At 41.5% G+C, this 25,000-nt stretch overlaps 1 protein-coding gene across 1 annotated transcript in view; it reads left to right on the forward strand.

The window, feature by feature from the left end:
• Positions 1-25,000, forward strand: part of LOC137648626 (ero1-like protein) — a 558,871-nt gene that overhangs the window by 449,843 nt on the left and 84,028 nt on the right. The window contains exons 7-8 of the mRNA XM_068381566.1: positions 18,710-18,802; positions 22,459-22,596. Coding sequence (XP_068237667.1) covers positions 18,710-18,802; positions 22,459-22,596 — 231 coding nt within the window. The remainder of the gene's footprint in view (positions 1-18,709; positions 18,803-22,458; positions 22,597-25,000) is intronic.

Raw genomic sequence — 25,000 nt, forward strand, 5'->3', positions numbered from 1 at the left:
ATATATATATATATATATATATATATATATATATATATATATATATATATATATATATATATATATATACTGTATATATATAGGCTCAATACTACACAGTACTCTAGATTTTATTCCAGCTGTTGACCAAGTTGTGGAATGATCTTCCTAATCGGGTAGTTTAATCAGTAGATCTTCAAAACTTTAAACTTGCAACAAATGTTTTTTATGTTGAACTGGCTTGCGTAAGTCCTTTTTATAGTTTTTATGTCAAATATCTGTTTTAATGTTGCTAATGTTTTTAAAATATTTTATTTTAATTTTCATTACTACTTACATTGTTTGTTTATTTCCTTATTTCCTTTCCTCACAGGGCAATTTTACCCTAGTGGAGCCCTTGGGCTTTGTGGAGAATTTTTATCTAAATGTTTGAGTGGGAACTTAGTCCGGGAAAGTCTCATTATGACAGTTACACAAAGTTCAACAGGGAAGGATAATGAGCACTTGCTCTCGGGGCATAAACGCCCAGCTAATACTTTACTGTCACAATTTACTAACCTCCACTCTTAAATACAAAAGGGGGAAATTTTACTGTCCAGAGGCCGGAGAACTCCACACGTGAAAATAAAAGTAATTTATTGCCTAATCTAGCTTTGTCAGGTCTATAGTCATCTCACTCTTAGGCTCTGTTTCGACTCCGTCCCAGTGACCCCAGAGAGATGCTGGACAGGTATCTTATGTTAATGCAATTAGAGACAATAAAAAAAAATGGGAGCAGTGGGGTATATAAGTATAAAGTAAAGTTAAATAGGGATCTTCACCTTCAAAGCACTAAGTTAAAGAGCGTACACTCGCTGATACCAACTTACCTATATCTACAGTGGATTACTCTCAACATCTTGGGTACTTCAGACCCGTCCCATAGTATAAATTGGTAAAATTCATATAATGGGGTTAAGAATACCAAAATTTGTAATCTATTCCAAATGATTTATTACAGTAAAAAGGAATGGAAATAACTCAATGATTTATACACAACAAAATTAAGAATTGGAAAGAATATCAGTAACTCAATTATAAGTTATTCATATGGTTAAATGAAAAGTGAAACAAGAATCAGTTTACAACACAAAATATTGAAAGTATTAAACGGAATTAACTCGTGAGATTAACCCTCAAACAGAATAAATAGAATCAAAATATTCTGATAAACAATTTGTGCGGTAGGCTGCTGTGAGGTCACAATATGTGGTCAGTAACCTCAAGCAATTACCAAGACCAAAAATTATAAGTACATTAATTTCCATGCACGCAGCCCGAAAGATGTAATACCAGAATAATACCTTAACTTAACTTATGAGACAAATAGAAACTTATCTAAAGGGGGAATGGCCATTAGTTGAACTCACAAGATTTTATATGTTGTGGGCGCCCGTGTCCTGAAAGTGGTGGTCTTCAGTTTTGCTCACTAGGCCTACAGCACTTATTTTGCGGAGTCAATGGCCCCCTCCAACTAGCCCCCAGACTGGAACAGACGTGCTGTGGAATTAGCTGCTTTTCACTAACACTGGTTATCTGCTTGACCTCCTCCGACGTAATCTTGGTTAGTTATTGTGTAAGGGGACAGGCTAGTGATGGAGAGTGGGAGCACGAGGTTGACATTGGAGCCTGACTTGGCAGCTCCGCTTAGTACCGTGGCCTGTAAGTTTGTGAGGTCGAGTTCAGGTCAGCTGCGTCCTCCTTCCTTCCCCCCAAAAAGCATATCTTGATACGTAGGCCTATGGTCTTGAGGTGCCAACTCTCATTTAGGACAGGCTTGAAATACAGTACCTGACTTGTGAATTTTAAGCAATACACTTATTTAGAATACAAGGAGAAATCTTGCAACTCCAGGGGACAAAGATAATCCTAACTCTAAACATCTGGCATACAGAATAAAAATGAAACTAAAATGTAATTTAGCAAGTCGGGCTTACGTGTGTGGACAACCATACCTCCTAGACTAGCAGACTTGAGTTGTAATTAATAGATTTAAAATACCTAAATACTTAAGGTAAAATAATGAATACAAAAGCACAAAAGTAATAATCTTGAGACACTCGCTTAAGGAAGAATCATTACTCACATTTTTCCCTGCCGTGACATCACGAACAATAACAAAGTCAACGTATAAACTTGGAAGAAGAAGAGTAGTGAAGAAAATTCTTCACAGGTTTATAGCATCTTGTGTTTCCAACTAGGGTTCTAGCTTAGCCATTAATATATATATATATATATATATATATATATATATATATATAGATAGATAGATATAGATATAGATATATATACTGCATATATATTATATATATAAGTATTTGTATATACATATGTTTATATATATATATATATATATATATATATATTTATATATATATATATATATATATTTATATATATATATATATATGTAAGTATATATATATATATATATATATATATATATATATATATATATTTATATATGTAAGTATATATATATATTTATATATATATATGTATATATATACAGTATATATATATATATATATATATATATATATATATATATATATATATATATATATATATATATAGTTAGTTTACATACACATTGCAAGTCCATAAGAGTCCATGCACAACACTAAGAAGCTGGTTTAATCACACTACCAACAGCCACCATAAAGTGTTTAATCTCTTACAATTGATGCAAGTAATGTTTGGAAAAAGGTTTCCATCCTGTGTAAGCCTGTAAGCCTTCAAAGGACATGGACTGGAAAAAAGTATAAGGAAGAGGCAACTTTCCTTGGGTCATTACCCGATGCCATACTATCAGGGTCAGCCCTTCTTATAAAACAGGTGAATTTGGACCTTAGCTTTTTCAAAGAGAGATTAGATCATGTTGTCTCCTTTTCAAAAAGTTGCCCACCCTTAAAGTCCCCGTTTTTTAACAGGTAGGCCTTAAGGCATTCCATAGGGCACAGAGAAGGGTCTTCTTTTAGTGGAACGATAATCCTGGGCCCCGAACATTTTGTGGGAAGCTTAGTTTTAGCCAGGAATGCAGGACCATAGTAAAGACTTACTTCCCACGATTCCGACAATTCAATGTGATCATCATCCCTTGAAAGTGCAACAATCTTACTGACTCTAGGACCAGAATCCATAGCAAGCATAAAGATTGACTTTTGAGTAAGATCCCTGATAGAGGAAGTGTCGTTATCTATGGAGGAGGCTACGCGCAAGACTTTATCCAACGACCATGATATGGCTTTGGGAGGAGCATTTGGTTTCAATTCTGCACAAAGCCTTCGTGCTCTTATTGAACAGCTCGCTATTTTGTAATGAGATAAAGAATGGAATACAAAAGTCCATAGTTATGGAAGAGGGTTGATGTACTTTAACGAAATCTACCCAATTTTTCCAGGAAGATAAGTTTTGCAGTATCGTAGTAGCAGACTTTTAATCTTCTATAAAATCAATTTTCTCCTTCGCAACTCTAAACTTTCTTTCAGCCGCAGGGTGAAAAAATCATGAGCTGAAGATTTTTCATTATCCAGGAGGAAGCAAAGAATCTTGTTGAACATCCAGGATCAGCAATGGGGACGGTAGAGGGATCTGGAAAAGTTTGAGTTCCAGAATAAGAGGGTACCAGTTACTCTTGGTCCAATTCAGGGCCACTAATGATGATGTCCTCTTGAAAGTCTGCAATTTGTTTAGGACTTTCATTAGAAGTTTGAACGGTGGAAAGAGATAAATGTGAAACGACTGGTTCCAGTCCAGTGACATTGCATCCATTTCCATCGCTTTGGGATCCAAGTTTGGTGCTACATACCAGGGAAGCTTATTTTTGAAGCTCATCACTTAGAGATCTATTTTACAATTCTGGGACTTGCTCTAGGATGAAACAGAATGATTTTGCATCTAGAGACCTTTCTGTTTCTAGAAGCTTGGATCTTGATAGGGCGTCCACCACCACATGGTGAACCCCTTCTAAATGAACTGCTGAGAGATGCCAAAATCTCTGCTTTGCCAAAGTGAGAATGGCTCAAATAACATGGTTGATCTGAGTAGACCTTGAGCCCTGTCTGTTGATGCAATGGACTATCGTCTCTCCGTCAAGAACTAATTTGGCGTGATTTCTTCTTTGGGTTCAGTCTCCTCAGAGTTAGAAACACTGCCATGACTTTCAGCAAGTTGATATGGAATTTCTGAAATATGGTTGACCACTGACCCTTTATCTTCCTGGAAATTTTCCCCCCAAACCCTGTTCTGAGGCGTTCGTGTGGATTGTCACGGCAGGAGGAGGATACTGTAGAGGGACATGAATCGATAAGCTCTTGGCAGTGGACCACGGCTTAAGCTGTTTACACAGTGAAGCCTGGGTTTCGTGGTGAATATCTCTCTGAGAATTTGATGCCTTTTTTTCCAGACTCTGTTGGCATCTTTGAGTCTAGCTTTTAGGATTGGGTCTATCAGAGCAGTGAACTGCAGTAATCCCAAGACTTTTTCCTGTTGACGTATTGAGATTACTTTCGATCAAAGTAAGCACCTGACCGAGTTTGCGATTTCCTTTCTCTTGCCGTACAGTATTATTATTATTATTATTATTATTATTATTATTATTATTATTGCTTGCTAAGCTACAGCCCTATTTGGAAAAGCAGAATGCTATAAGCCCAGAGTCTCCAACAGGGAAAGTAGCCCAGTGAGGAAAGGAAGCTAGGAAAAATGTGTATCCTTAAGCAAGAGAACTCTAACCCAAGGCAGTGTAAGACCATGGTACAGAGGCTATAGCACTACCCAAGACTAGAGAACAATGGTTTGATTTTGGAGTGTCCTTCTCCTAGAATAGCTGCTTACCATAGATGAAGTCTCTTCTACTCTTACCAAGAGGAAAGTGGCTGCTGAACAATTAAATTACAGTAGTTAACCTCTGGGTGAAGAAGAATAGTTTAGTAATCTCTGTGTTGTTACGTGTATGACGACAGAGGAGAATATGTAAAGAATAGGTCTGACCATTCTGTGTATGCGTAGGCAAAGGGAAAAGGAACCGTAACCAGAGAGAAGGATCAAATGTAATACTGTCTAGCCAGCCAAAGGACCCCTTAACACTCTAGCGGTAGTATCTCAATGGGTGGCTGGTGCCCAGGTGAACCTACTACTTATTAGAGAGATAATGTGTGACTTTAGATTCTAGTGAAGCCCTAACCACTGCAATTCTTGAACTGGAGATAGCCTGGACATTTTGAGGTTGATTTAAAAGCCCAGAGACTGCAGGAATTTCATGACTTCTCGGGCTGCTAGAAGACATTCCGACTTCGTTGCAGCCCAAACTAGCCAGTTGTGTAGGTATACCATCACCCGAAGGCCTTTGTTCCTTAGTTGTCGGACAAAAGCCTTGAATAGCTTTGTGAAAATCCTTGGAGTAATACTGAGCCCATAGGGCATAGCTCTGAATATGTAGGCCTTTCTGGCCAGTCTGAAGCCAAGGTATAGGGAAAAGTGCTGACCTATCAGAAGATGCCAATAGGCATTGCTAAGATCTATGGAAACAGTGTAGGTCCCCTGGGGTAGTATGGTCTGTATTTGCGAGCTAGTCAGCATCTGGAACTTGTCATTCAGAATTAATTTGTTTAGTGGGGACAAGTCCAGAATAGTTTGAAGAGTGTTCAAATCTTTCTTTGGCACACAGAATAGCCTCAATGAAAGTTCATGGATTTAGTGCATTGGATGATTCCCTTCCTGAGAAGATCCTGTACATAGTCCTCCAAGAATGTGGTTGTGGGTGGGAAGAACCTCTTGAACTGTGGTGGTTTCTGTCTCCATTTCCAGCCTAGTCCCTTTGAGACTATGCTGTGAGCCCAAGGATCGAACTTCCATTGATCCTTGAAAATATAATCTTCCCCTTACTGGAAGTTCCTCATTGTTGTTTAGAAAGACCTACCTCTTTAAACTCTTTACCTCTGCTTCCTTGGGCTTTGGAGTAACCGCCCCTTCTAGACCTTCCTCTGCCACAAGCATTTTTCCCCTGAGCTCTGACCAGGGGAAATGTCGTAGTGGCTCTATCATATACAGGACTGAAGACTGTGTTACATACTGCTGGGGAACTGTGTACGCAGTCTGGGAGATCGCGGCAACTAAAGCTGTCATGGCAGGAAAGGTTTTTCTGTCTTGAAAGCATCTCCTAGGCTTCGTGCCTTTAGGTTGAGGTCCTTCTCTGGAGGTGAATTTCCTTATGGAGGACATACCCCACTTAAGGCTCTTACTCTCTTGAGCCACTCTGTCCGTCACTTCCTTGACCACCTCAGGAAAGAGATCCTTTTCCCAGGTGTTCGAGTCAATCAACCTTTTAGGCTCATACCCTGCGGCTAGGACGTGCTCTCTGCATGCTCTTCTGGCTAAAAAGAAAGCATGCAGATCCCTGTGGAAGGTAGGCAGATGAGTCTTTGCCACTGCCGGGAAGAAATCTGATTTCGAATAGTTCCCAATCATTATTTCTAAATAGGACTGATGGGACAAAGAAGCTGATAGCCTCCCTCTGGCTTTGAATTCTGACTTCAATAAAAATTCGGAAATTCTAGGCTACCTTCATTGAACTGTTTGCCTCCAATGTCCCTATCCAGTTTCCTGACCGTAAAGGTGTGTTGGACATCTTCCCAACTGTCCGAGTTGTAAGCAAGGGCTAGAGAGACGGGCATGCACTTCTCTAGGACTGGTAGTGGTCTACCTTAAATTACTGCCTTCCTCACAGCCTCTAAAATTTTTGAGGCGAAGGGAAAGACAGTATCCTTGAGAGCAATAAAGGTGGCCTGTTTCCTGCCAAAGGCCGAAACTTAAGTATTGGTAAACTTGGCTGTCTTTAGCTCCCTTACCATTAAGGTTTGAGCCTTGCTGTGGTCCATGATGATTGTCTCTTTGGGGATGTATCTCCCCTCGTGGACGCTTCCAAGTTCAGCCTTACATACCAGTAAGGAGAACTATCAATCGAGGGGTAAAATTCTAATTCAGAGACAGGCTTAGATCCCATGCCTTCTCCAAGAGTCAAAGGTGATATTCTCCTCTTGTTATATGAAATATCATTATTACTCTATTACATTCTAGGATTGAAACTTCTGTTTTCTACACATATTCAGTGTACATATTGTTACACCAGTTATTGATACATTTATGAATTTTTGGAAACGACAAGAGATTATAACTTTTTGCATATCTTTTATATGGAACTGTTGTATGCAAATAAAAAGCAGTGTACCTCCCTTTTGAACCCTTTTTTTATCAACAGTGGTCTGATAGATCACTTTGAACAAAGATTTCATTCATGGTAAGTGGGACTGTGCAGATAATTCTTTTGTTCTTATGCAATTTACAAAAACTCGCTTAAATTGTTCATAGCCTGGAATTATCGTCCCAACAGCTATGTGTAGGTGTGGAGACACCTAATCTGACTTGCTATTTGTATAGGACCTTTGCGCCTATGTAATTAGTGGGAGATCTAAGAACTTAAATGGTTTAATAACTACTCCTGGCCACAACTGAAAATGGTAATTCTCTGGTACGATTCCATGAGGAAAACATGGCTCGAGCCCAAAAAACAGAGTTTGACATAGGAAAATTATTTTTGGGTGACATAGCCTTGTCATCCTGGTGGACCTGCCCATTACTGTTCATCTCCCAATTCTCATCGTGAGGCCTCTCATCATGCGAATGCTGCTGGAATGGCGAACCAGCGAACATGTTTGCGGCACACTGGGATCGCAGTTATAACGGTTCTCTCACCCACGTATCCAATCCTATTCCATATCCTTCGAGACAAGGTTAACTCTATTCGGAGAAGGATAGCCATGGCTTGTTCTAAGCACGTCCCTGTTTCATACACGATATCTCTAAGGATATTCGGTCCAGGGGATAGAAGCCTGTGATTCTTCTTAGGTAAAATTCTCGGGTATATCACTTGCAGAAATATACCAAGTAGAAAGCTACCTTTGAGGAACTTCCATCAGGAAGACATGGCTATCTCACCCAAAAATAGAATTTTCCAATGTCAAAATCCATTATATATGTATATATCTTTGAAAATTAGAGGAAAGTCCCTCGAACACTGAAGCCAAGTTATTAATGTTTTAGGGACCTCATTTATTTACTGTAATCTTTGCTAACTGGGTTAATCCCATCATTCTGTGAGCATATTATGGTACCATTGACTTATAGTTTTTGAAGCATCTTGTTCACAATATACAGTATATATATATATTATATATAATAAATATATATATATATACATATATATATATATATATATATATATATATATACAGTATATATATATATATATATATATATATATATATATATATATATATATATATATATATATATATATATATATAAATATATATATATATATATATATATATATATATATATATGTGTGTGTGTTTGTGTGTGTGAAATGTGTTTTGAGCATATGCTCACTTCAGATTTATATGCATTACAATTTTTAGTCAGGAAAGCTCATTTTATTTAGGAATGCCTCATGTACATGAATGAATATATATATATATGTGTATATATATATATATATATATATATATATATATATATATATATATATATATATATTTCTGGGTCGACCTGTGACGCCCGGGGAAAGGTCCTTCTTGTCACTTTTCTGATATAAATACTTCCAAATATACCAGAGAAAGTTAAAGCATGGAATGCAGAGGTTACTACCCTCACGCGAGCACCCTAAGGGCGTCGTGTATAAAGATAGGGCGTGTGAAAACCACTATTCACAGGTCGTCTTCCATTTAGATAATTCCTTCGCCAATAAGGGATGAGCTGCTATAGCGGCACTAACCAAACCAACCTGATCCACTCCACCGACACCCGACTCGAGCGCCATCTACACATCCTTCTTTTTGGACTCGTCTGCGACGCTACCTTTGTTGTTTTGTGCGCTATTTGGCTGTGTTTTTTGGATATCTTCGCCATGGCTGAAACTCTCCTTCCACCTGCTCCTATGTTAAGTACCATAGATTGTTTTGGCATTATTTTTGACCCGGGCTTGTACGCCTTATTTACATATTACGTGTGTTTTAGTGCGTCGGCTTGATGCCGCCCTGCGTCCTACGCGGCCATTGTTATCGCTTATTTACATGCCCTCGTGTGTTTAATGTCATGCTAGGTTCTTTTTAATCTTAAGTTAGATTATTGGCCATGGGCCATTATTTAGAACCGCTGTTTTGCTTTTAGTGCTTATGAGTCGCTTCCGAGTCCGTTTTATTATGTTAGCGAAGAATAGCGTTCGGGGCTTTATTATAGTTTGGTACCCTACCCTTTGGGTTGGCGTTAGCTCTTTACGAGGTTTTTCTGTAATTTATCCGTTCAGAGTTCCATTTTCCCTTTCGCTATTCTTCGTTACATATTTATTTTGTATATTTATTTTTTACATTACGTGTTACGCATTTTTGGGTTCTTGTTCTTTCTAGATCGAGCTTTGTAACCTTCGAGTGTGAGAGGCTGGAGTTACCCATTTTCTGTTTCACCCGTTTTCTGTTTCATTACTGTTTCGGAATATTTTCCTCACAGATTCTGGTTCTCCCCCTCTCTATCTCTCCCCTTCTGGGATTATTATTTTCGTTGATAGACGAATTCATTTTTATTTACCAGGTTACTTTGTTCTTTCTATAGGCTAGTGTTTATAGTTTATATTAGTCCTGTCGTGTTAGAGTCTCTTATCCTAGGTTAGTTTGGCCTGCTCTCGAGCCGCCACGTTGTTCCCCTTCCCCCTTAGTCCCACCCTACTCCCCGCTCCGGCCTGGGTATTGGGTCTGGACCCCACTATTCCGGAACTCCTTCATAGTTTTCCGCTAACGTACTGAGCTGGGAACACATTACTGCCTATTACTCCGGTTCTCCCCTTCGACTGGGAATCCCTCCCCTCGAAGGCCCCCAGCACCTTGACTCAGGCTACGGCCCCGTTACACGACAACCCATATTCTCCGCTACCTTTCCCATTGACTCTCCGGTAGGCTCCTTACCAGTGATCTTCCGAAAATCTTTTTTATATATATATATATATTTATACACATATATATATATATATATATATATATATATATATATATATATATATATATATATATATGTATATATATATATATCAATCAATCAAGGGCCATCCCCCCCCTGGAACCCCGACGCACTACGGAGCTTTCCATCCTTGCCACTACGCCTAATTTCATTGTATATTACAGTAATTACTTAAGAGCTCCGGCTCCTCGTGAATTCACACATACGGCACTCCGGCGCACTATGGAGTGTCCCTTTCCTAAACATATCCTATTCTCGATGCAGTACTGTAATTACAACGGAGCTCCGGCTCCCTATATTTTCACGAACCCATTAATACACATCATATAGAACCCCCCATTTTAACCTTTGCTCTTACTATTAAGCATATTACCTAACCTTTAGGTTAAGTTAGAGCCTCCGGGAGTTCTTGTACTTATATGATTCTTTGTATTACAGAAAGTTCGCTGTGCCGCCAAGGGTTGTTCGGCGACCTTTACAGATCCGGTAGGCCATGACGTCTGCCGGTCTCATGCCCACTGTGCGATCTCCTTTGCCCGGGAAGCAGGCCAGACCCCGTATATGGTCTGGTTTCCGGAGTCTTGCTCGCTCTGCTATGAGCTCTCGTCGCTTCTCTTCAATGATGAGGTAAGATTTCTCAATGGTACTACTTATACTGTTGTTGTTGTTTTGAGATTTCTTCGTTTTAGACGAGGGCAATTATTCATAAAAGAATTTTAACTTGAATTTGTTTTTATTTATGCTATCCCGTGCCTTTCTAGTTCGTTCTAACGTTACTTCCTCTTTCAGGCTGACGAGGATTCTCTCAAGGCGGCCAGAGCCAGCCTCCGGACTTGGGTCTCTGGATTTGGGAGGAACGCCCCTCAAGGCTGCCCCTACATGCTGGATGGGGACATGGCCTCTCGGCTCTTCCCTGGTTCTCCCACGGCCGCCGTACCAACTGAACTGGCAACTCCCTTAATCGACGTCATCAGAGCGGCATTGCCCGCAGAAGAGGAACACCAGCTTTCTGGCGACGTCTCCGCTCTAGACATCCATGTCGAACCGATGGATGAGCAGGTAAGTGGTGTGGAGGACCTGGCAGAATCTTTTCTATCTCCTACTCCTTCCTCTTCCTCTTCCTTCCTCGGCTTTGACAAGCCTTCGGCTTCTCCTTGGGACGGCTCCTTGTCGGTCCGCCCCAAGGTTAAGCCAGTTAAAAAGCAAAAACCCAAACCTATTAATCCAGCTTCGCCAACCATGTCACCGGTCCCCGGACCTTCCTCAGTTCCTGACGTCCCAGTGATGTCAAAGACCCCTCCTCCTTCTAAGGGACAGAGGGGTAAGTCTGCTAAGGCCAAGGCTTCAGCTGCGGGTAGCTCCTCGGACCCCCTTGTAACCATGTCTATGGTAAAAGAGATGATGGAGTCAAAATTGGAGAAGCACTCCGCCGTAATGATGGAGGTCAAAGACATGGTGGCTAATCTTCTCCGTTCCGGATCTCAACCAGCTCCGGTTGTAGGCCCCGACACCTCCAAGCTACCGCCGTTCGACAAGAACAATCCTTGGCGGTTCGCTCGTCATACTCCTTACTTGGACGGCACCCTGACTCTGGAAGGCTTAGGTACCCGCCCTTTGGAAGACCTGGAGTTCTACCCACCTGACCTCCAGTTCCCTTTCAATAGGTTTGTTCGCCTGAAGGAACATGCCCTCGTCTGGATGGACAAAGTGCCGAAGGAGACAGTCATATTTCCTAAGGAGCAAGCCCAAGCTGTCTGGGCTCGTACACTATCGGAATGGGGATGCGTTAACTCCAAGTTGACCCCCCACAAAGGTTCTTACACCATTTTTATGACTCCTCCGACTATTCCGGCTCCTCTTACTGACAAAGTAGCGGAGCTGACAGTCCAAGCCATCAAGGACGGCATCCCGATGCCAACCCTTAAGGAGACGGACCCAATCTCTCTCCTTGTACCAGGCCCAAGCGATTTTTGGCAAGATGTCTCGTCCACCTTTATTGTGGGTAAACTTGACCCGGACTGCGCCTCCTCCCTCTTTTCAGAGAAACTCCCCAAACTCCCGGATCACTTGCTGAAAATGGAGTTTGAGTCGAGAAACAGGCTAGCAAGGTCGCTCAACTTCTGGTATCCTCTGAGTTGATAGCCGCCCTTTATAATGAGGAACCACTCTTTCGGGTATTGGCGAAAAGTCTTTTACAGAATTTTCAAATAGACCTGCATGATTTTTGGACTGCGAGAACGACCTGCAGGAAACACGTTCTCGCCGAGGCTTCTATTAGGCATGAGCCTAACAGACTTATTACCTCCTTCTGTTGGGGTAAAACTCTCTTCCCTCAGGAAGAGGTGGATAAAGTCCTCCAAGACGCTGCGAGGGCTAACCAAAACCTCCAAGTCAGATGGGGCCTCTCTAACAAAAGAAAGTTTGAACCGGTTATGAGGCAACCTTTCTCTAAAAAGAAAGAGGTCATACACTCCATATAAAACCGGTCGTGGCCAGCATCGCCAATCTCCTGGTCCACAATCTTCCACTCCCTCTACCTCCAAGGCCGCCCCTCCGCAACAGATCATGTTTGTGCCGGCCCCTCAAGGCGCCCAACCTGCTTCTATGGCCACATGGATGACCTCCCCTGCTTTCAATCCAGCTTTCGAAGCCTCAGGATCCTTTCGAGGATACCCTAGGCAACCCCCAAGCAACGGCTAGAGGTCAGTTCCGCCAACGAGGCGGACCTAGAGCCAGAGGTTCCCGAGGAGGACAAGGGGCGAAATTTAACCCCAACCAATGAGACGGATCAGGTAGGAGGGAGACTTTATCAGTTTCGGGACCAATGGACCTTCAGTCCTTGGGCCCACAGTATAGTCTCCAAAGGCCTGGGCTGGAAATGGACACAGGGTTCCCCACCCCCGACAGTGACCTTCTTCCAGAATCCAACTCCAATCCTAGAGGAGTATACGAAAGACCTACTAAGGAAGAAAGCAATAAAGAGAGTGCGAACATTGAAATTTCAAGGACGCCTGTTCACGGTCCCCAAAAAGAATTCAAACGCTTTGAGAGTAGTTCTGGACCTGTCGAAACTGAATTCTTACATTCTTTGCGACAGGTTCCGTATGCTGACTGTCTCTCAGGTGCGGACCTTACTTCCCCGGGGGGGCCGTCACCACCTCTATCGATCTTACCGACGCCTATTATCACGTTCCGGTAGCAAGAAACTTCTTCCCTTACTTCGGCTTCCGCCTAGGCAAGAAATCCTACGCGTTCAAGGTGATGCCCTTCGGCCTCAACATCGCCCCCAGAATATTTACGAAGTTGGGGGAGACGGTGTTAGAACAGCTCAGGAGCCAGGGAATTATGCTGATAGCTTATCTGGACGACTGGCTCATTTGGGCACAGACAGTTCAGGAATGCCACAAGGCTACAACCAAGGTGGTTCAGTTCCTACACAAACTGGGATTTCAAGTCAACTTGCAGAAATCACGCCTACAACCAGCAAGCCAATTCGAATGGCTAGGCATTCACTGGGACCTCATGAATCACAGACTATCTCTTCCCCCCAAAAAGGTCAAAGAGATAGCATCAAAGACAAAACGGTTCATCAAAAACAAACAGGTGTCAAGAAGAGCCTTAGAAAGGGTTCTCGGCTTACTTCAATTCGCCTCGGTAACAGACCTCTTACTAAAAGCCAAACTCAAGGACATGAACCGAGTTTGGAGGAAGAGAACAACAACTCGCCTAAGGGACAAGATATCAACGATCCCCTCAGTATTAATAAGAAGACTCCGGCCATGGTCGAAACCAGAGAACCTATCCAAATCGGTTCCTCTGCAGTTTCCCCCTCCCCGAGTGACGATTCACACAGACGCGTCTCTCAGTGGTTGGGGGGGCTACTCTCAACACCAGATGTTTCAGGGCTCCTGGTCCCCCACTATGAAACAGTTCCACATAAACGTGTTAGAGGCCATGGCGGTATTCCTAACCTTAAAACGACTATCCCCTCTAAAGACAACTCATAACAGGATAGTCTCAGACAGCACGGCAGTAGTCCACTGCATAAACAGAGGTGGATCAAAATCCCCCAACCTGAATCAGATCCTGGTAATGATTTTTACCTTGGCATCCGAAAAGAACTGGTTTCTGTCAGCAACTCACCTGGCATGAGTCCAGAACGTTATAGCGGACGCCCTATCCAGGACGAAACCGCTGGAATCAGAATGGTCCCTAGACATGAATTCATTCCGGTGGATATCCAGGCTGGTTCCAGGTCTCCAGGTAGACTTGTTTGCGAAAAAACTCAACCACAAGCTTCCTTGCTATGTGGCCCCGAACCTGGACCCTCAACCTTATGCCAGGGATGCATTAACCCTGGACTGGAACCATTGGAAAAGATTTACCTATTTCCTCCGGTGAATCTTCTGATGAAAGTTTTGCCCAAACTGCGCGCATTCAAAGGAGCAGTAGCTTTGGTGGCACCAAGCTGGCCAAAGAGCAACTGGTTTCCTCTCCTTCTAGAGTTGAAACTTCGCCTCTTCCGGATCCCATACCCCAAGCTGACACAAGTGGTCCAAACGCAGACTGTGTCAGATTCCTCAAGGATAGCGCAAACCCTAACTTTGTGGATTTCATGAAATTTGCAGCTCACAGGGATGCAAACATCGACCCGGAAAATGTCCTCTTTATCGAATAAGAGAAGAGGGACTCAACACTTAGGCAATATGATTCGGCTGTTAAGAAACTAGCAAAATTTCTAAAGAATTCAAACGATACCCGAATGACCCCTAACTTGGCCATTTCGTTTTTTAGGTCCCTATTTAACAAGGGCCTAGCTGCTAGTACTATCACCACTATTAAATCAGCCCTGAAAAAGATTTTTCAGGTGGGCTTCAATATTAACCTAGCAGATTCATATTTTTCATCCATTCCAAAAGCCTGTGTTAGGCTTAGACCTTCTATTCGTCCACAAAAGGTCTCATGGTCTCTGAACGACGTCTTAAAGCTAGCATCAGACACCGATAACGAATCCTACTCCTACATTTCGCTTCTTTGGAAGACCTTGTTTCTTACAGCCATGGCCTCAGGTGCCAGAATTTCAGAATTGGCAGCTCTCTCTCTCTCGTAACCCTGAAAACTTAATTTCCTTCCGTCAGGAGAAGTCCTACTCTCTCCAGATAGAGCTTTCCTAGCTAAAAATGAGGACCCACAAAATAGATGGTCCCCTTGGAAAATTGTTCCTCTACCCCAGGATGCTTCTCTGTGTCCAGTTGTTACACTTCGGGCCTTTTTAGCTAGGACTGTCACACGCTCGTCTGGCCCCTTGTTTGTCAGGGAACAAGGAGGTACTATCTCCATCCAAGGCATCAGACAGCAAATCCTTTACTTTATCAAGCAGGCTAACCCGGAATCCTTTCCACATGTACATGATATCCGGGCTGTAGCAACCTCCATCAACTATTTCCAGAACATGGATTTTGATGACCCCATGGTTTTCAAACGCCACTATTTAAAGAACTTACAGGCTCTTAAATTCTCTACTATTGCAGCTGGGAGTGTCATCTCCCCTGAATAATCTCTTACCTTTCTTCCTTTTCGTCCAACTCTCTTCCTTCTCCCTCCTACCTGCCACTCCCACCACGATGCCTCTCACCTCGGTCGATTTGTTTAGCCCCATATCTAACGTTATGTCATTGTTGCCTTGTTCATGTTGGTTGCTTTCTTTTTGGATTGTATATAGCCTTTCCCTTGGGTATTCGTAACGTTTGCCATGTTATTTTATTATGCATATTATGATTATACTGTATTACTTGCCTTGTGCCATTCATAGCATTACTACATTTTTATCTACTTAAGGTTTTTGGGTTTTGTGATGATGGTATTACATTACTTTATTTTGTTTGTACAGTATTCTTTCCTATGTCCCATTTATGGCAATTTTTGATTTTACACCTAAGGTTTTTGGTAATTGTGTATGTTATATTAAGTTCCTTAATAATATAGTAACCTCCACTTGTACATGATGTTTTTAATTTAACCTTTTTTGATTTTATGGGCTTGGACGGCATTCTCTGGTATATTTTCACCGGGCGTCACAGGTCAACCCAGAAAAGGGATTTTGACGAAGGAAAAATCTATTTCTGGGGAGATACCTGTGACGCCCGGTAAAACCCTTCCCTGTTTTTTCCCCGTCCCTTTCCTTTCCAAGCCATCTCATACAGAAGGATGTGTAGATGGCGCCATCTCATACAGAAGGATGTGTAGATGGCGCTCGAGTCGGGTGTCGGTGGAGTGGATCAGGTTGGTTTGGTTAGTGCCGCTGTAGCGGCTCATCCCTTATTGGCGAAGGAATTATCTAAATGGAAGACGACCTGTGAATAGTGGTTTTCACACGCCCTATCTTTATACACGATGCCCTTAGGGTGCTCGCGCGAGGGTAGTAACCTCTGCATTCCATGCTTTAACTTTCTCTGGTATATTTGGAAGTATTTATATCAGAAAAGTGACAAGAAGGACCTTTTCACCGGGCATCACAGGTATCTCCCCAGAAATAGATTTTTCCTTCGTCAAAATCCCTTATATATATATATATATATATATATATGTATATATATATATATATATATATATATGTGTGTGTGTGTGTGTGTGTGTGTGTGTGTGAAACATGTTTTGAGCATATGCTCACTTTAGATTTATACGTATTACAATTTTTAGTCTGAAAAGCTGATTTTATTTAGGAATGCCTTATGTAGTGTGGTAATGATTATTAACCATGTGTTCATAAGGGTGATCTTGTTGTGTACTTCTGGTAAAGAATTCCTCAATATATTTGTACTCAAAACAATCAATTGATCGTGTAATTTTAATTGTTGCAAATTAAGTATGGATTTTATCCAAACATTTGTTTATTCGTGAATGCTTTGAAAGCTAATAAGATTCTCTCTCTCTCTCTCTCTCTCTCTCTCTCTCTCTCTCTCTCTCTCTCTCTCTCTCTCTCTCTCTCTCTCTCTCTCTCTCTCTCTCTCTCTTATTTTAGGATTCAGAACTACAGCTCTCTTCATCCAAATGGGTTATCCAATATCTGTGTCTTCTTTTAGTACAGTAATTTGATTTCTCCTGAAGAAATAAATCTCTTTAATGAACTCATTGTAAAAGAAAGGTTGAATTATTGCAAATAATGCTTTAAGTGTACTGTAAAAATGTAAGTCTTCTAATGTCAAGTGCCCTACTAAGAAAGGTTACCAAGGCAGCATTTTTTCTCTATTTACAACTTACGTGTGCTAAGAGCATTGCCAAATGATATTTCTACTCTTTCTACACAAGAAAACATATTTTTACGGAAGGCCCCCTCGACACGTGCATTTAAAGTCATAAATGTAATGTCACATGGAGGGCGTTAATGAGTAAATTGCGGTAAACGTAATAATATGCGGATGATGCTTAATAGGTTAATGTGAACTTTCTTGCACAGAATTCCTGCTTTTCAGTACTAGACCTGTAGTATTAATTGAAACCTGAAGATGCCAATTATATGGCTACCATTGCCTAGAGTTTTGTGAAGTCCACTTGCAAATGGGAGGTTGTAGATTATTGCTTGACTCTTTGTTCAAGGATGATGTGGTAGGGCAGGACGAAATATGTGGGGTTTGGGAACAAGATTTTCCTACAAATTTTAAAGGTGCCCCAACCACCTATTTACTAGGAAAGTTGCCTGGATTTTTAATGCGTAGTGGTATCAGTGATTTCAGAGAAGGAAATAATCTCTACTGTCACAAATCCCCATGCATTAAAAGCACTGGTTAACAGCTCATTAAAGAAGACTAACAAGGAAGAATTATACAGATTGGGAAGACTGCATCAGGGATAGTATGAGACAAGCGTCATCCAAGATAATTTTTCTCCTTACAGAGTGTGAGTCATTATGTCGTTCAGCACATAGTATTTCAACACCTCATACACTGAGCATTCCCCTGTATTGGTTATCACATACCTGTATGGTGCTTCCAAGTGTGGCTGTTGGGTATCATTGAGCATATACTATATCTCCTGTGATGTAACCAGGGTAGCGTTGGCTCCTAAAGGTTCACCATTTGTGTGTTACTTTAATCTGCAGAAGTTTATTTTTCATGCCATTATATTTCATTCTTTTACCTCAGTCATGCATGTGGTCTCGCAGTAATGTAAAGGCATAGTCATTTAAATTAATATAGGGACCTATCACAGTCAACAAAAGCTGGAAGACTCTTTGTCTTTATTTACGTATCTGTAGATTTAGTTAAATATTTTGACATACAACTGAATTATTAGTTTTGAACTAATTTATTTTTTTTTTACTCTAGGGTGCCACATAATGTGCCATGAGTATGGCACACTGTAAGTAGTACTAAAGGCTCGTTGTTGCATCCCTCTGTCCTTAGCTACCTTGCTTATTCTCTTTTACTTAACAGCTATTCCTTTTATTTGTTTTCATATCTATCCCAATTATTTTGATTTTCTTACTTTTATTTTCAGTCCATTTAAGAACAAGTTTCTGTGTCTTGTGAATCTATGAATGTTACAAGTTTAAATTGTTGAAGTTTTTTAATACTTTATTATATCTTCATAAAGGATTTTTTTTTATTTTCATCACTTACAGATATGTGCCTGGAAAAACGGACTTTTTATAGAGCTGTATCTGGACTTCATACCAGTATTAATATTCATCTCAGTGCACAGTATTTATTGTCTGGTGAGTATATAAATTCTTGCCATTCAGGACTAATAGGTTAAAATTTCTTGTTTTTCTGGCATATTCTTGAAGATTTTTCTTGAAACATTTTTGAAGTTATAATTGTTCCTACACAAAAGCAAACCATTTTCTCTTTACTATGGACATGTTGTTCCTGCATATCGGGAAACTAGCTATAAACTTTTTACATGAGGTAAAGAACCCACCATTAGTTAGTGGGGGTAGACCAACCTCTACGCTCACACACTTGGGTAATCTATTTATCCACATTTGTTTATGGCTCTGTGGAGCGCAGACGTGCTCTATCTCTCCTGTAAAATCCTACAGTATTTAAATGAACTGTCTGTAAACTCACTTTGTATTCATTTTTCTTTTTCAGGCGTGCCGGGTCTTACTAAGGACTACGAAGATGCGGGTTTGCCCTGGCATCAAAGTTCTTTATTGCGGCACCTTTATGTCTGGGTTGGAGACGAACCTCATTTCATTTGTCCTGGGTACAGACAACACTCTTTCGCTCAGGCATCTCCCCGCAGATAGTGTCAAGAGGGGCCATCCTCCCAGTGGGAGCGGTACAGTAGGCGACGGAAGAAGTCTGAAAGGGATTCTTTACCCTCAGGGTCGTCCTCGAGTTTGAAGAAGTCCCGACTTTTTACTCCGGCATCTCGTCCACCCTCCACTGACTCCTTGTTCAATGTCCTCCTGAGGACAAATTAGTTGGCCTGGTTAGGATGGTGAAACAAACCAAAAAGAAAGTCTTTTCCAAAGTTGTTGGGACGTGATACTCTTTTTGAGTGTGTTTTGGCCATGCCGCTTCAGCGAGTGGAAGCACAAACCCAACTCTTAATCATGGAATAAGTTGCTGTTCTGCCCACACACCAGCGCATAGGCACAACACAGCCTTCTTCCCATTATGGCGCACGTAGGAGAGATAAAGGCTTCTCTTCGATAATTCTACGTGAGAAAGGATGACCAGGATTGTTTTCTCAAGGATGTTCTACATCGGTGAGACAGATCCTGGTGTTGTGAACTGTTGCACTCCTAACCACCTAGCCAGGTGGCTGGATAAGATCTTTTGCACGACGGGGGCCTGCGTGCTCTTCCAACTGCATGCCATGTTATCTTGGTGAGTTTGCCATACCTTACTCTCCAAGCTTTGCCTTCACGCGCTCCACACGTGACCGCTACCACGGTATTGCGCTTCCTAGCGCAATGCGCCCATGCATCTAGCTCTCCTACATGTAGGGGTTATACCTCACGTCTTCACAGGTGAAAGTTAGCCTCAGGTGAGTGCTACCTTGCAGGTGACAAGCTCACCTGCATGCCAAGTATGGCCTTCGCGCATGCTACGTGCATGTCACAAGCCCACCTGCATGCCAAGTATAGACTTGGTGCGTGCCGTAGATGAGCGCTACCTTGCCAGCACGCTCTCCGGTGTGTGACGCACAGGGAGCAAAACAGTAGGGACAGGTAGATGGGGGGTTATTACCAAAGTGGCAATCCTCGTCAGGGATAAGTTGAATGTCACTTCTTCAAGGGAGACTTCTTACAGTGTGCCTGCTGAGGCAGCTGAACTTTCGAGTTCTTTGGCCCCGGCGAAAGTCATAGCAATAATAATAATACCTCTCCACCTTCGATGCTTGGGGGATGCAAGAAAAGGGGGAGACTCACCTGTCACGACACATATCTGCACTGGCATACGTTTCCCTGGATTGGAGTACAGTGTTGCTGGCTCTTAATCTCTTCCAATAACTCCCTTTTGTCATACCGTCGTGTCTCCTCTGGAAGCACAATTATGGTACAAAAGTCAGACAAGGGTATTTTTAACTCGGCATAGAACACACACAGACAACAACCATACCACTTTGAAAACACTGCTTCTCATCCGGTCAGCAAAGTCGAACAATGTTGTTTCTGGTCAGTTCTAGGATATGTTACTGCCTGGAACACCAGATGCGGGTGGCAACAACTCCTTTCCATTTATTCGATATAAGATTTAGTTGTACCTGAGAAAACCCATTTGGTCCCTTAAACACAGTTTAGTGTGGGTAAGGAAACTTTTCTAGCAGTCATCCCGATCAGGTGGACTCAGATAGTGGGCTTCGATGGACCTGTTTCTTCCTCAGTTAGCCATCTAAGTCGTGACCTTGTCGGAAGTCACAGATGAGGTATTAATCCAGGACGTCTCATGTCCAGAAGCGCTAGAGTACAGTTAACCAGTACAGGGTAATCAGGTACCATTTTTAGAGGGAGACCCGTTCTAGAAGGGCATCAACAGAGTGGTCGAGAATCTTCATAGCTCTGCGGTGGTAGCAAGTACAATAGCACCTAGACCTTGTATTCCATGCTTGCAGAGGTATTAAGAGAATGGTTTTCTCCTTTCTTGAGCTGCCCATACAACCTCAGTTAGAGATTCACTTCGATCGCTCGTGCCCATACGACTTTTCTCCTGGAGGGTGTGCAACATCTCCTCCCTCAGGTAGGAGTTTTGCGAGTAATTATGAAAAGGATGGCTGGATACCCTTATAGATCACCGTTCACCTTCCATCAGGCGAAGGGGTTTTCCACTAAGGTGGAGGTTGTTGCAGAGGCTTCTGGCCACTAGATATCTCTCTCCCCAGGACAGCATAGCTTGCTACCTCAGGGAGGAATGACCCTGCTCGCTCTCAACCATGATAGAATACCATTGAGCTTTGAGTCTTGGTTACTTTTCTGAACGCAGTCAACCTTGCAGCAACGGAATAGTGTTGTTATTCAGTGTTGAACTTACTGGTCCCCAATCAGAAGTTAGACCGCCTCCTCGGAGCATAGTTCTTGGACCACGCTTCCGTGAAGGAGTGCTTCATACCTATAGTCAGCCCTCAAATCAGGACCTGACTCTTAGCAAGGTTTTATTTTTCCTTCTCACCCTGACCTCCACAACGAGTGCCAGCGAAGGACGTGGTCTCTCTGAATATACCCAAGCCATGGGGGGAAGGTCTTGCAACACTCGACCCTTTCCTTGAATCTGTTGCCAAGACTAGGACTCCCTGTTGTGGATCCTAGAATTAGGCCCTCCCATATAGAGAGCCTCTGCTCTAACTGATGACCCTGATCAATTGTTATTTTGCCCTGTAAGGGCACATAGGAAGTTTCTCTAACAGACCATTAAGCTTGTCCACAGGTCAATAGACTTCGTCAACATTGAGAAAGTCAAGAGGAGAATAAACTCGATCTCTTCCTGACTCAGGCAGGTAATTTCTTTCCAGTCAAACTTAAGGGGAAGAGGGAGTAGTCATACCCTGTGAGAGCGGGTCACCCCAAGAGCTACACTCGGAAATCATACTCTCCCACAAATTGCCGAGCAAGCTGGTTGAAGTTAGGAAAGGGGGAGGGAATAGTAAGGGATGAATCTGTGTGCGTGCGTATCTGTGTGTATATATATATATATATATATATATATATATATATATATATATATCTATATATATATACAGTATATATATATATATATATGTATTTATTTTATGAATATTGGACAAATCAAGTACAGTATTATGTTTGCAATATATTTTTTCTAGGAAAATGAATAAGTTTTGATGTATTAGAACATTTTTGTTTCCTCTTTTGATGAAGAGAGCATTTACCTTTATCATTAATGATGGTTTTGTTTCTTTCAGATAAAGATGGTTTTGTTGATTCCAGTGAAGGTGTGTGGGGTCATAATATAGAAGAATTTCAGCGTCGCTTTGATCCTGAGCTAACTGGAGGCGAGGGTCCTTTGCGTCTCAAAAATCTCTATTTTGTTTATCTCTTAGGTGAGTTACTGAATTATTTTCATGTTTATGTTGTATTTTCCCTAGTGAATTTTATATTTTGAATGGAGATGCAACTTTAGATATCCTTGCTTCCATATTTCAACCATCATTTTATGCAAGTCAAGTTTTTCTTTTATCACCAAATGTTTTATTCAACTCTTTTTATCCTGAAACAAATTACTTGCTGAAAGAAGATTTTAGACAAGGTAAAAAATCGAACAAGATAAAGTTTTAGTCAGCATCCAATCTACTCAGGAAGATAACAAAGCAACTATATTTAAAGTATCAGGAGGATTGCAAGGCAGCTGAAACCCAGGGGAAGGGGCAAGGAACCATTTGTAGTGTCCATAGTAGTTCTGATTTTTTACAAACCATTCTTTCATGTTAATTATTGGGAGACACTCATATTTACTAATATTTTAGTAGCACTTCTTTAAAACAACTAATACGCGTTTTTCCTTAACGTTTCCTTCACTTTCTGTGTATTTGTTGTGTTTCCACCACAACCTGATAATCCTCCTTTATTTTCCTTGTTCTCACCTGTACAAGTTATGCATAAAAAATTCTTTCCTTTATTTGTTTTGTGGCCTTGAGCATCCCATGTGTTACCGTCTTTTACATTAGACACATATGTCACCTTTGCACCTCTGCCTTTGTAGACTCACAGCTTATCCTCTGTGTTGGGGTACCACCTGCTGTGTCCATTTTGTAATACAGTGAAGGTGATGCTAAAAGTTGTTTACAGCATCCTTTCATCTCCATCTGTATTGCTTTTCAGCCTTTGTCTCTAGTTTTCAACTTTGTCATCATAACTCTTCACCTATATCTTGCTCCATTTTCCACCTAGTTGTAGAACGATTCTTACAGGAAAGCCCTTTCAGGGTCTAAAATTAGGATTGTTCCTACGCGAAAACAAATCTTCGTCATTTAAAATGGGTGTATTCTGGCATCACTCTGGGTGATGAAGAATCATCCAGGATCATACAACCAATACAGTATGCCCTACTCGCCCATGTGACCGGTCAACACTTTTTCTTGAAGCAGTAACCCACTCTATCTACGACCATGCTGATGTTCAGACGTCGGGTGTTGGCCTTTGAAGTTTTCCTTGCTTTTATGTCAATTGTTTTCTCTTGTCTTTCAGAATGAATACAAAGCAAGTGTATGTGATGAGGACCTGTCCCGGTATGAAAGTTTATCCTCATACTGTACTTTGTGTCCAAAGTATAAGGGATATTGGTGCATCTTAGAGTCTACCTGTGCTTTTTGTAGTGAGAGGTCATCCTCCCAATGGGAAAAATTTCCCGGATGGGAAAAAAAAAATCTAAAGGGGATTGTTATCCTTCGATTTTTAGAGGAAAAGAAGTCTAGATCTTCTGCTTTTGACTCCAGAAATCCTCCTGACTGAGCCTATGTTGTCGGGGGTGCCACCAGGCTTAACCAACAAATGACGGCGGCCGTGTAATTCTCCAGGTTTATACTAAAGACATAGATTCTTCTGCCGACTATAGTGAGGTAGGAGATGCTACGTTAGTGGCTGATCCCCTTGCTACCTCTTTGTCTTCGGTCATTGAGCATGCTCCGATTGATGCTCTCCACACTACATATGAGAAGGTCCATGATGCACCATGGATTTTGCCACCTTTCATCACTCTAGACTCTTACGACTAGCTCTTTATTTCTGACCTGGGGTCTCAAAGTGAGTTCTCACATTATATGCCTTTGAGGTTTTGAGCATACTCCAGAGCAATCTCACTCGTAATAAGAGAATACCTTGACGGAGTCACTCGGTTTCAGCATGGAATTTCATTTTCATGTTGAAACTTTGTGAAGGGCAAGAGGGCTCTCAAACTTGTGAATAATCTTTTTTCAGTTTGAATTTAAATTTCTCACTCTATTTTATTTCTACTTTTCAACATTACTCCAACCTCATAATTTTGACAACTTTCTATCAGTGTGAAGCTCCTTGGGGCAGATTTTTGAGCATCATTACATTAATAATATTCTTTCATGGAGTGATTAACCTCTTGTTTAAATACAGTACTGAGAATAATTCCAAGTCCCTCAAGAGTTAGGGGTGATGGTAAAATGCTGTTCTATTTCGTTTCTTTACTGAATAAACTTTTGTGTTAACAATTAACATTTACAATTAAAATTACAGTTAGATTAGTACACAAAACTGAGAACAAATTATTTCTCTTGAAGAGTGGAGGGCTGTAAACGTGGACTGCTACTTCACAATTCGCAATGGGTTGAGAAATCCATGAGTCTCCTGATCAGGCAGGAAAGTAGCTTGGTCTTGGACAGGTGTCCTCCCATGGACACATTTAATAAATTCCTCCTACCTCGTCTCGTGCCGTAGTTAAGGTATTCATCCACCACCCAGGTCTAAGGGCAAAAGTGG

This window comes from Palaemon carinicauda, chromosome 10 (assembly GCF_036898095.1).
Source record: "Palaemon carinicauda isolate YSFRI2023 chromosome 10, ASM3689809v2, whole genome shotgun sequence".
In the NCBI taxonomy this organism is placed as follows: Eukaryota; Metazoa; Arthropoda; class Malacostraca; order Decapoda; family Palaemonidae; genus Palaemon; species Palaemon carinicauda.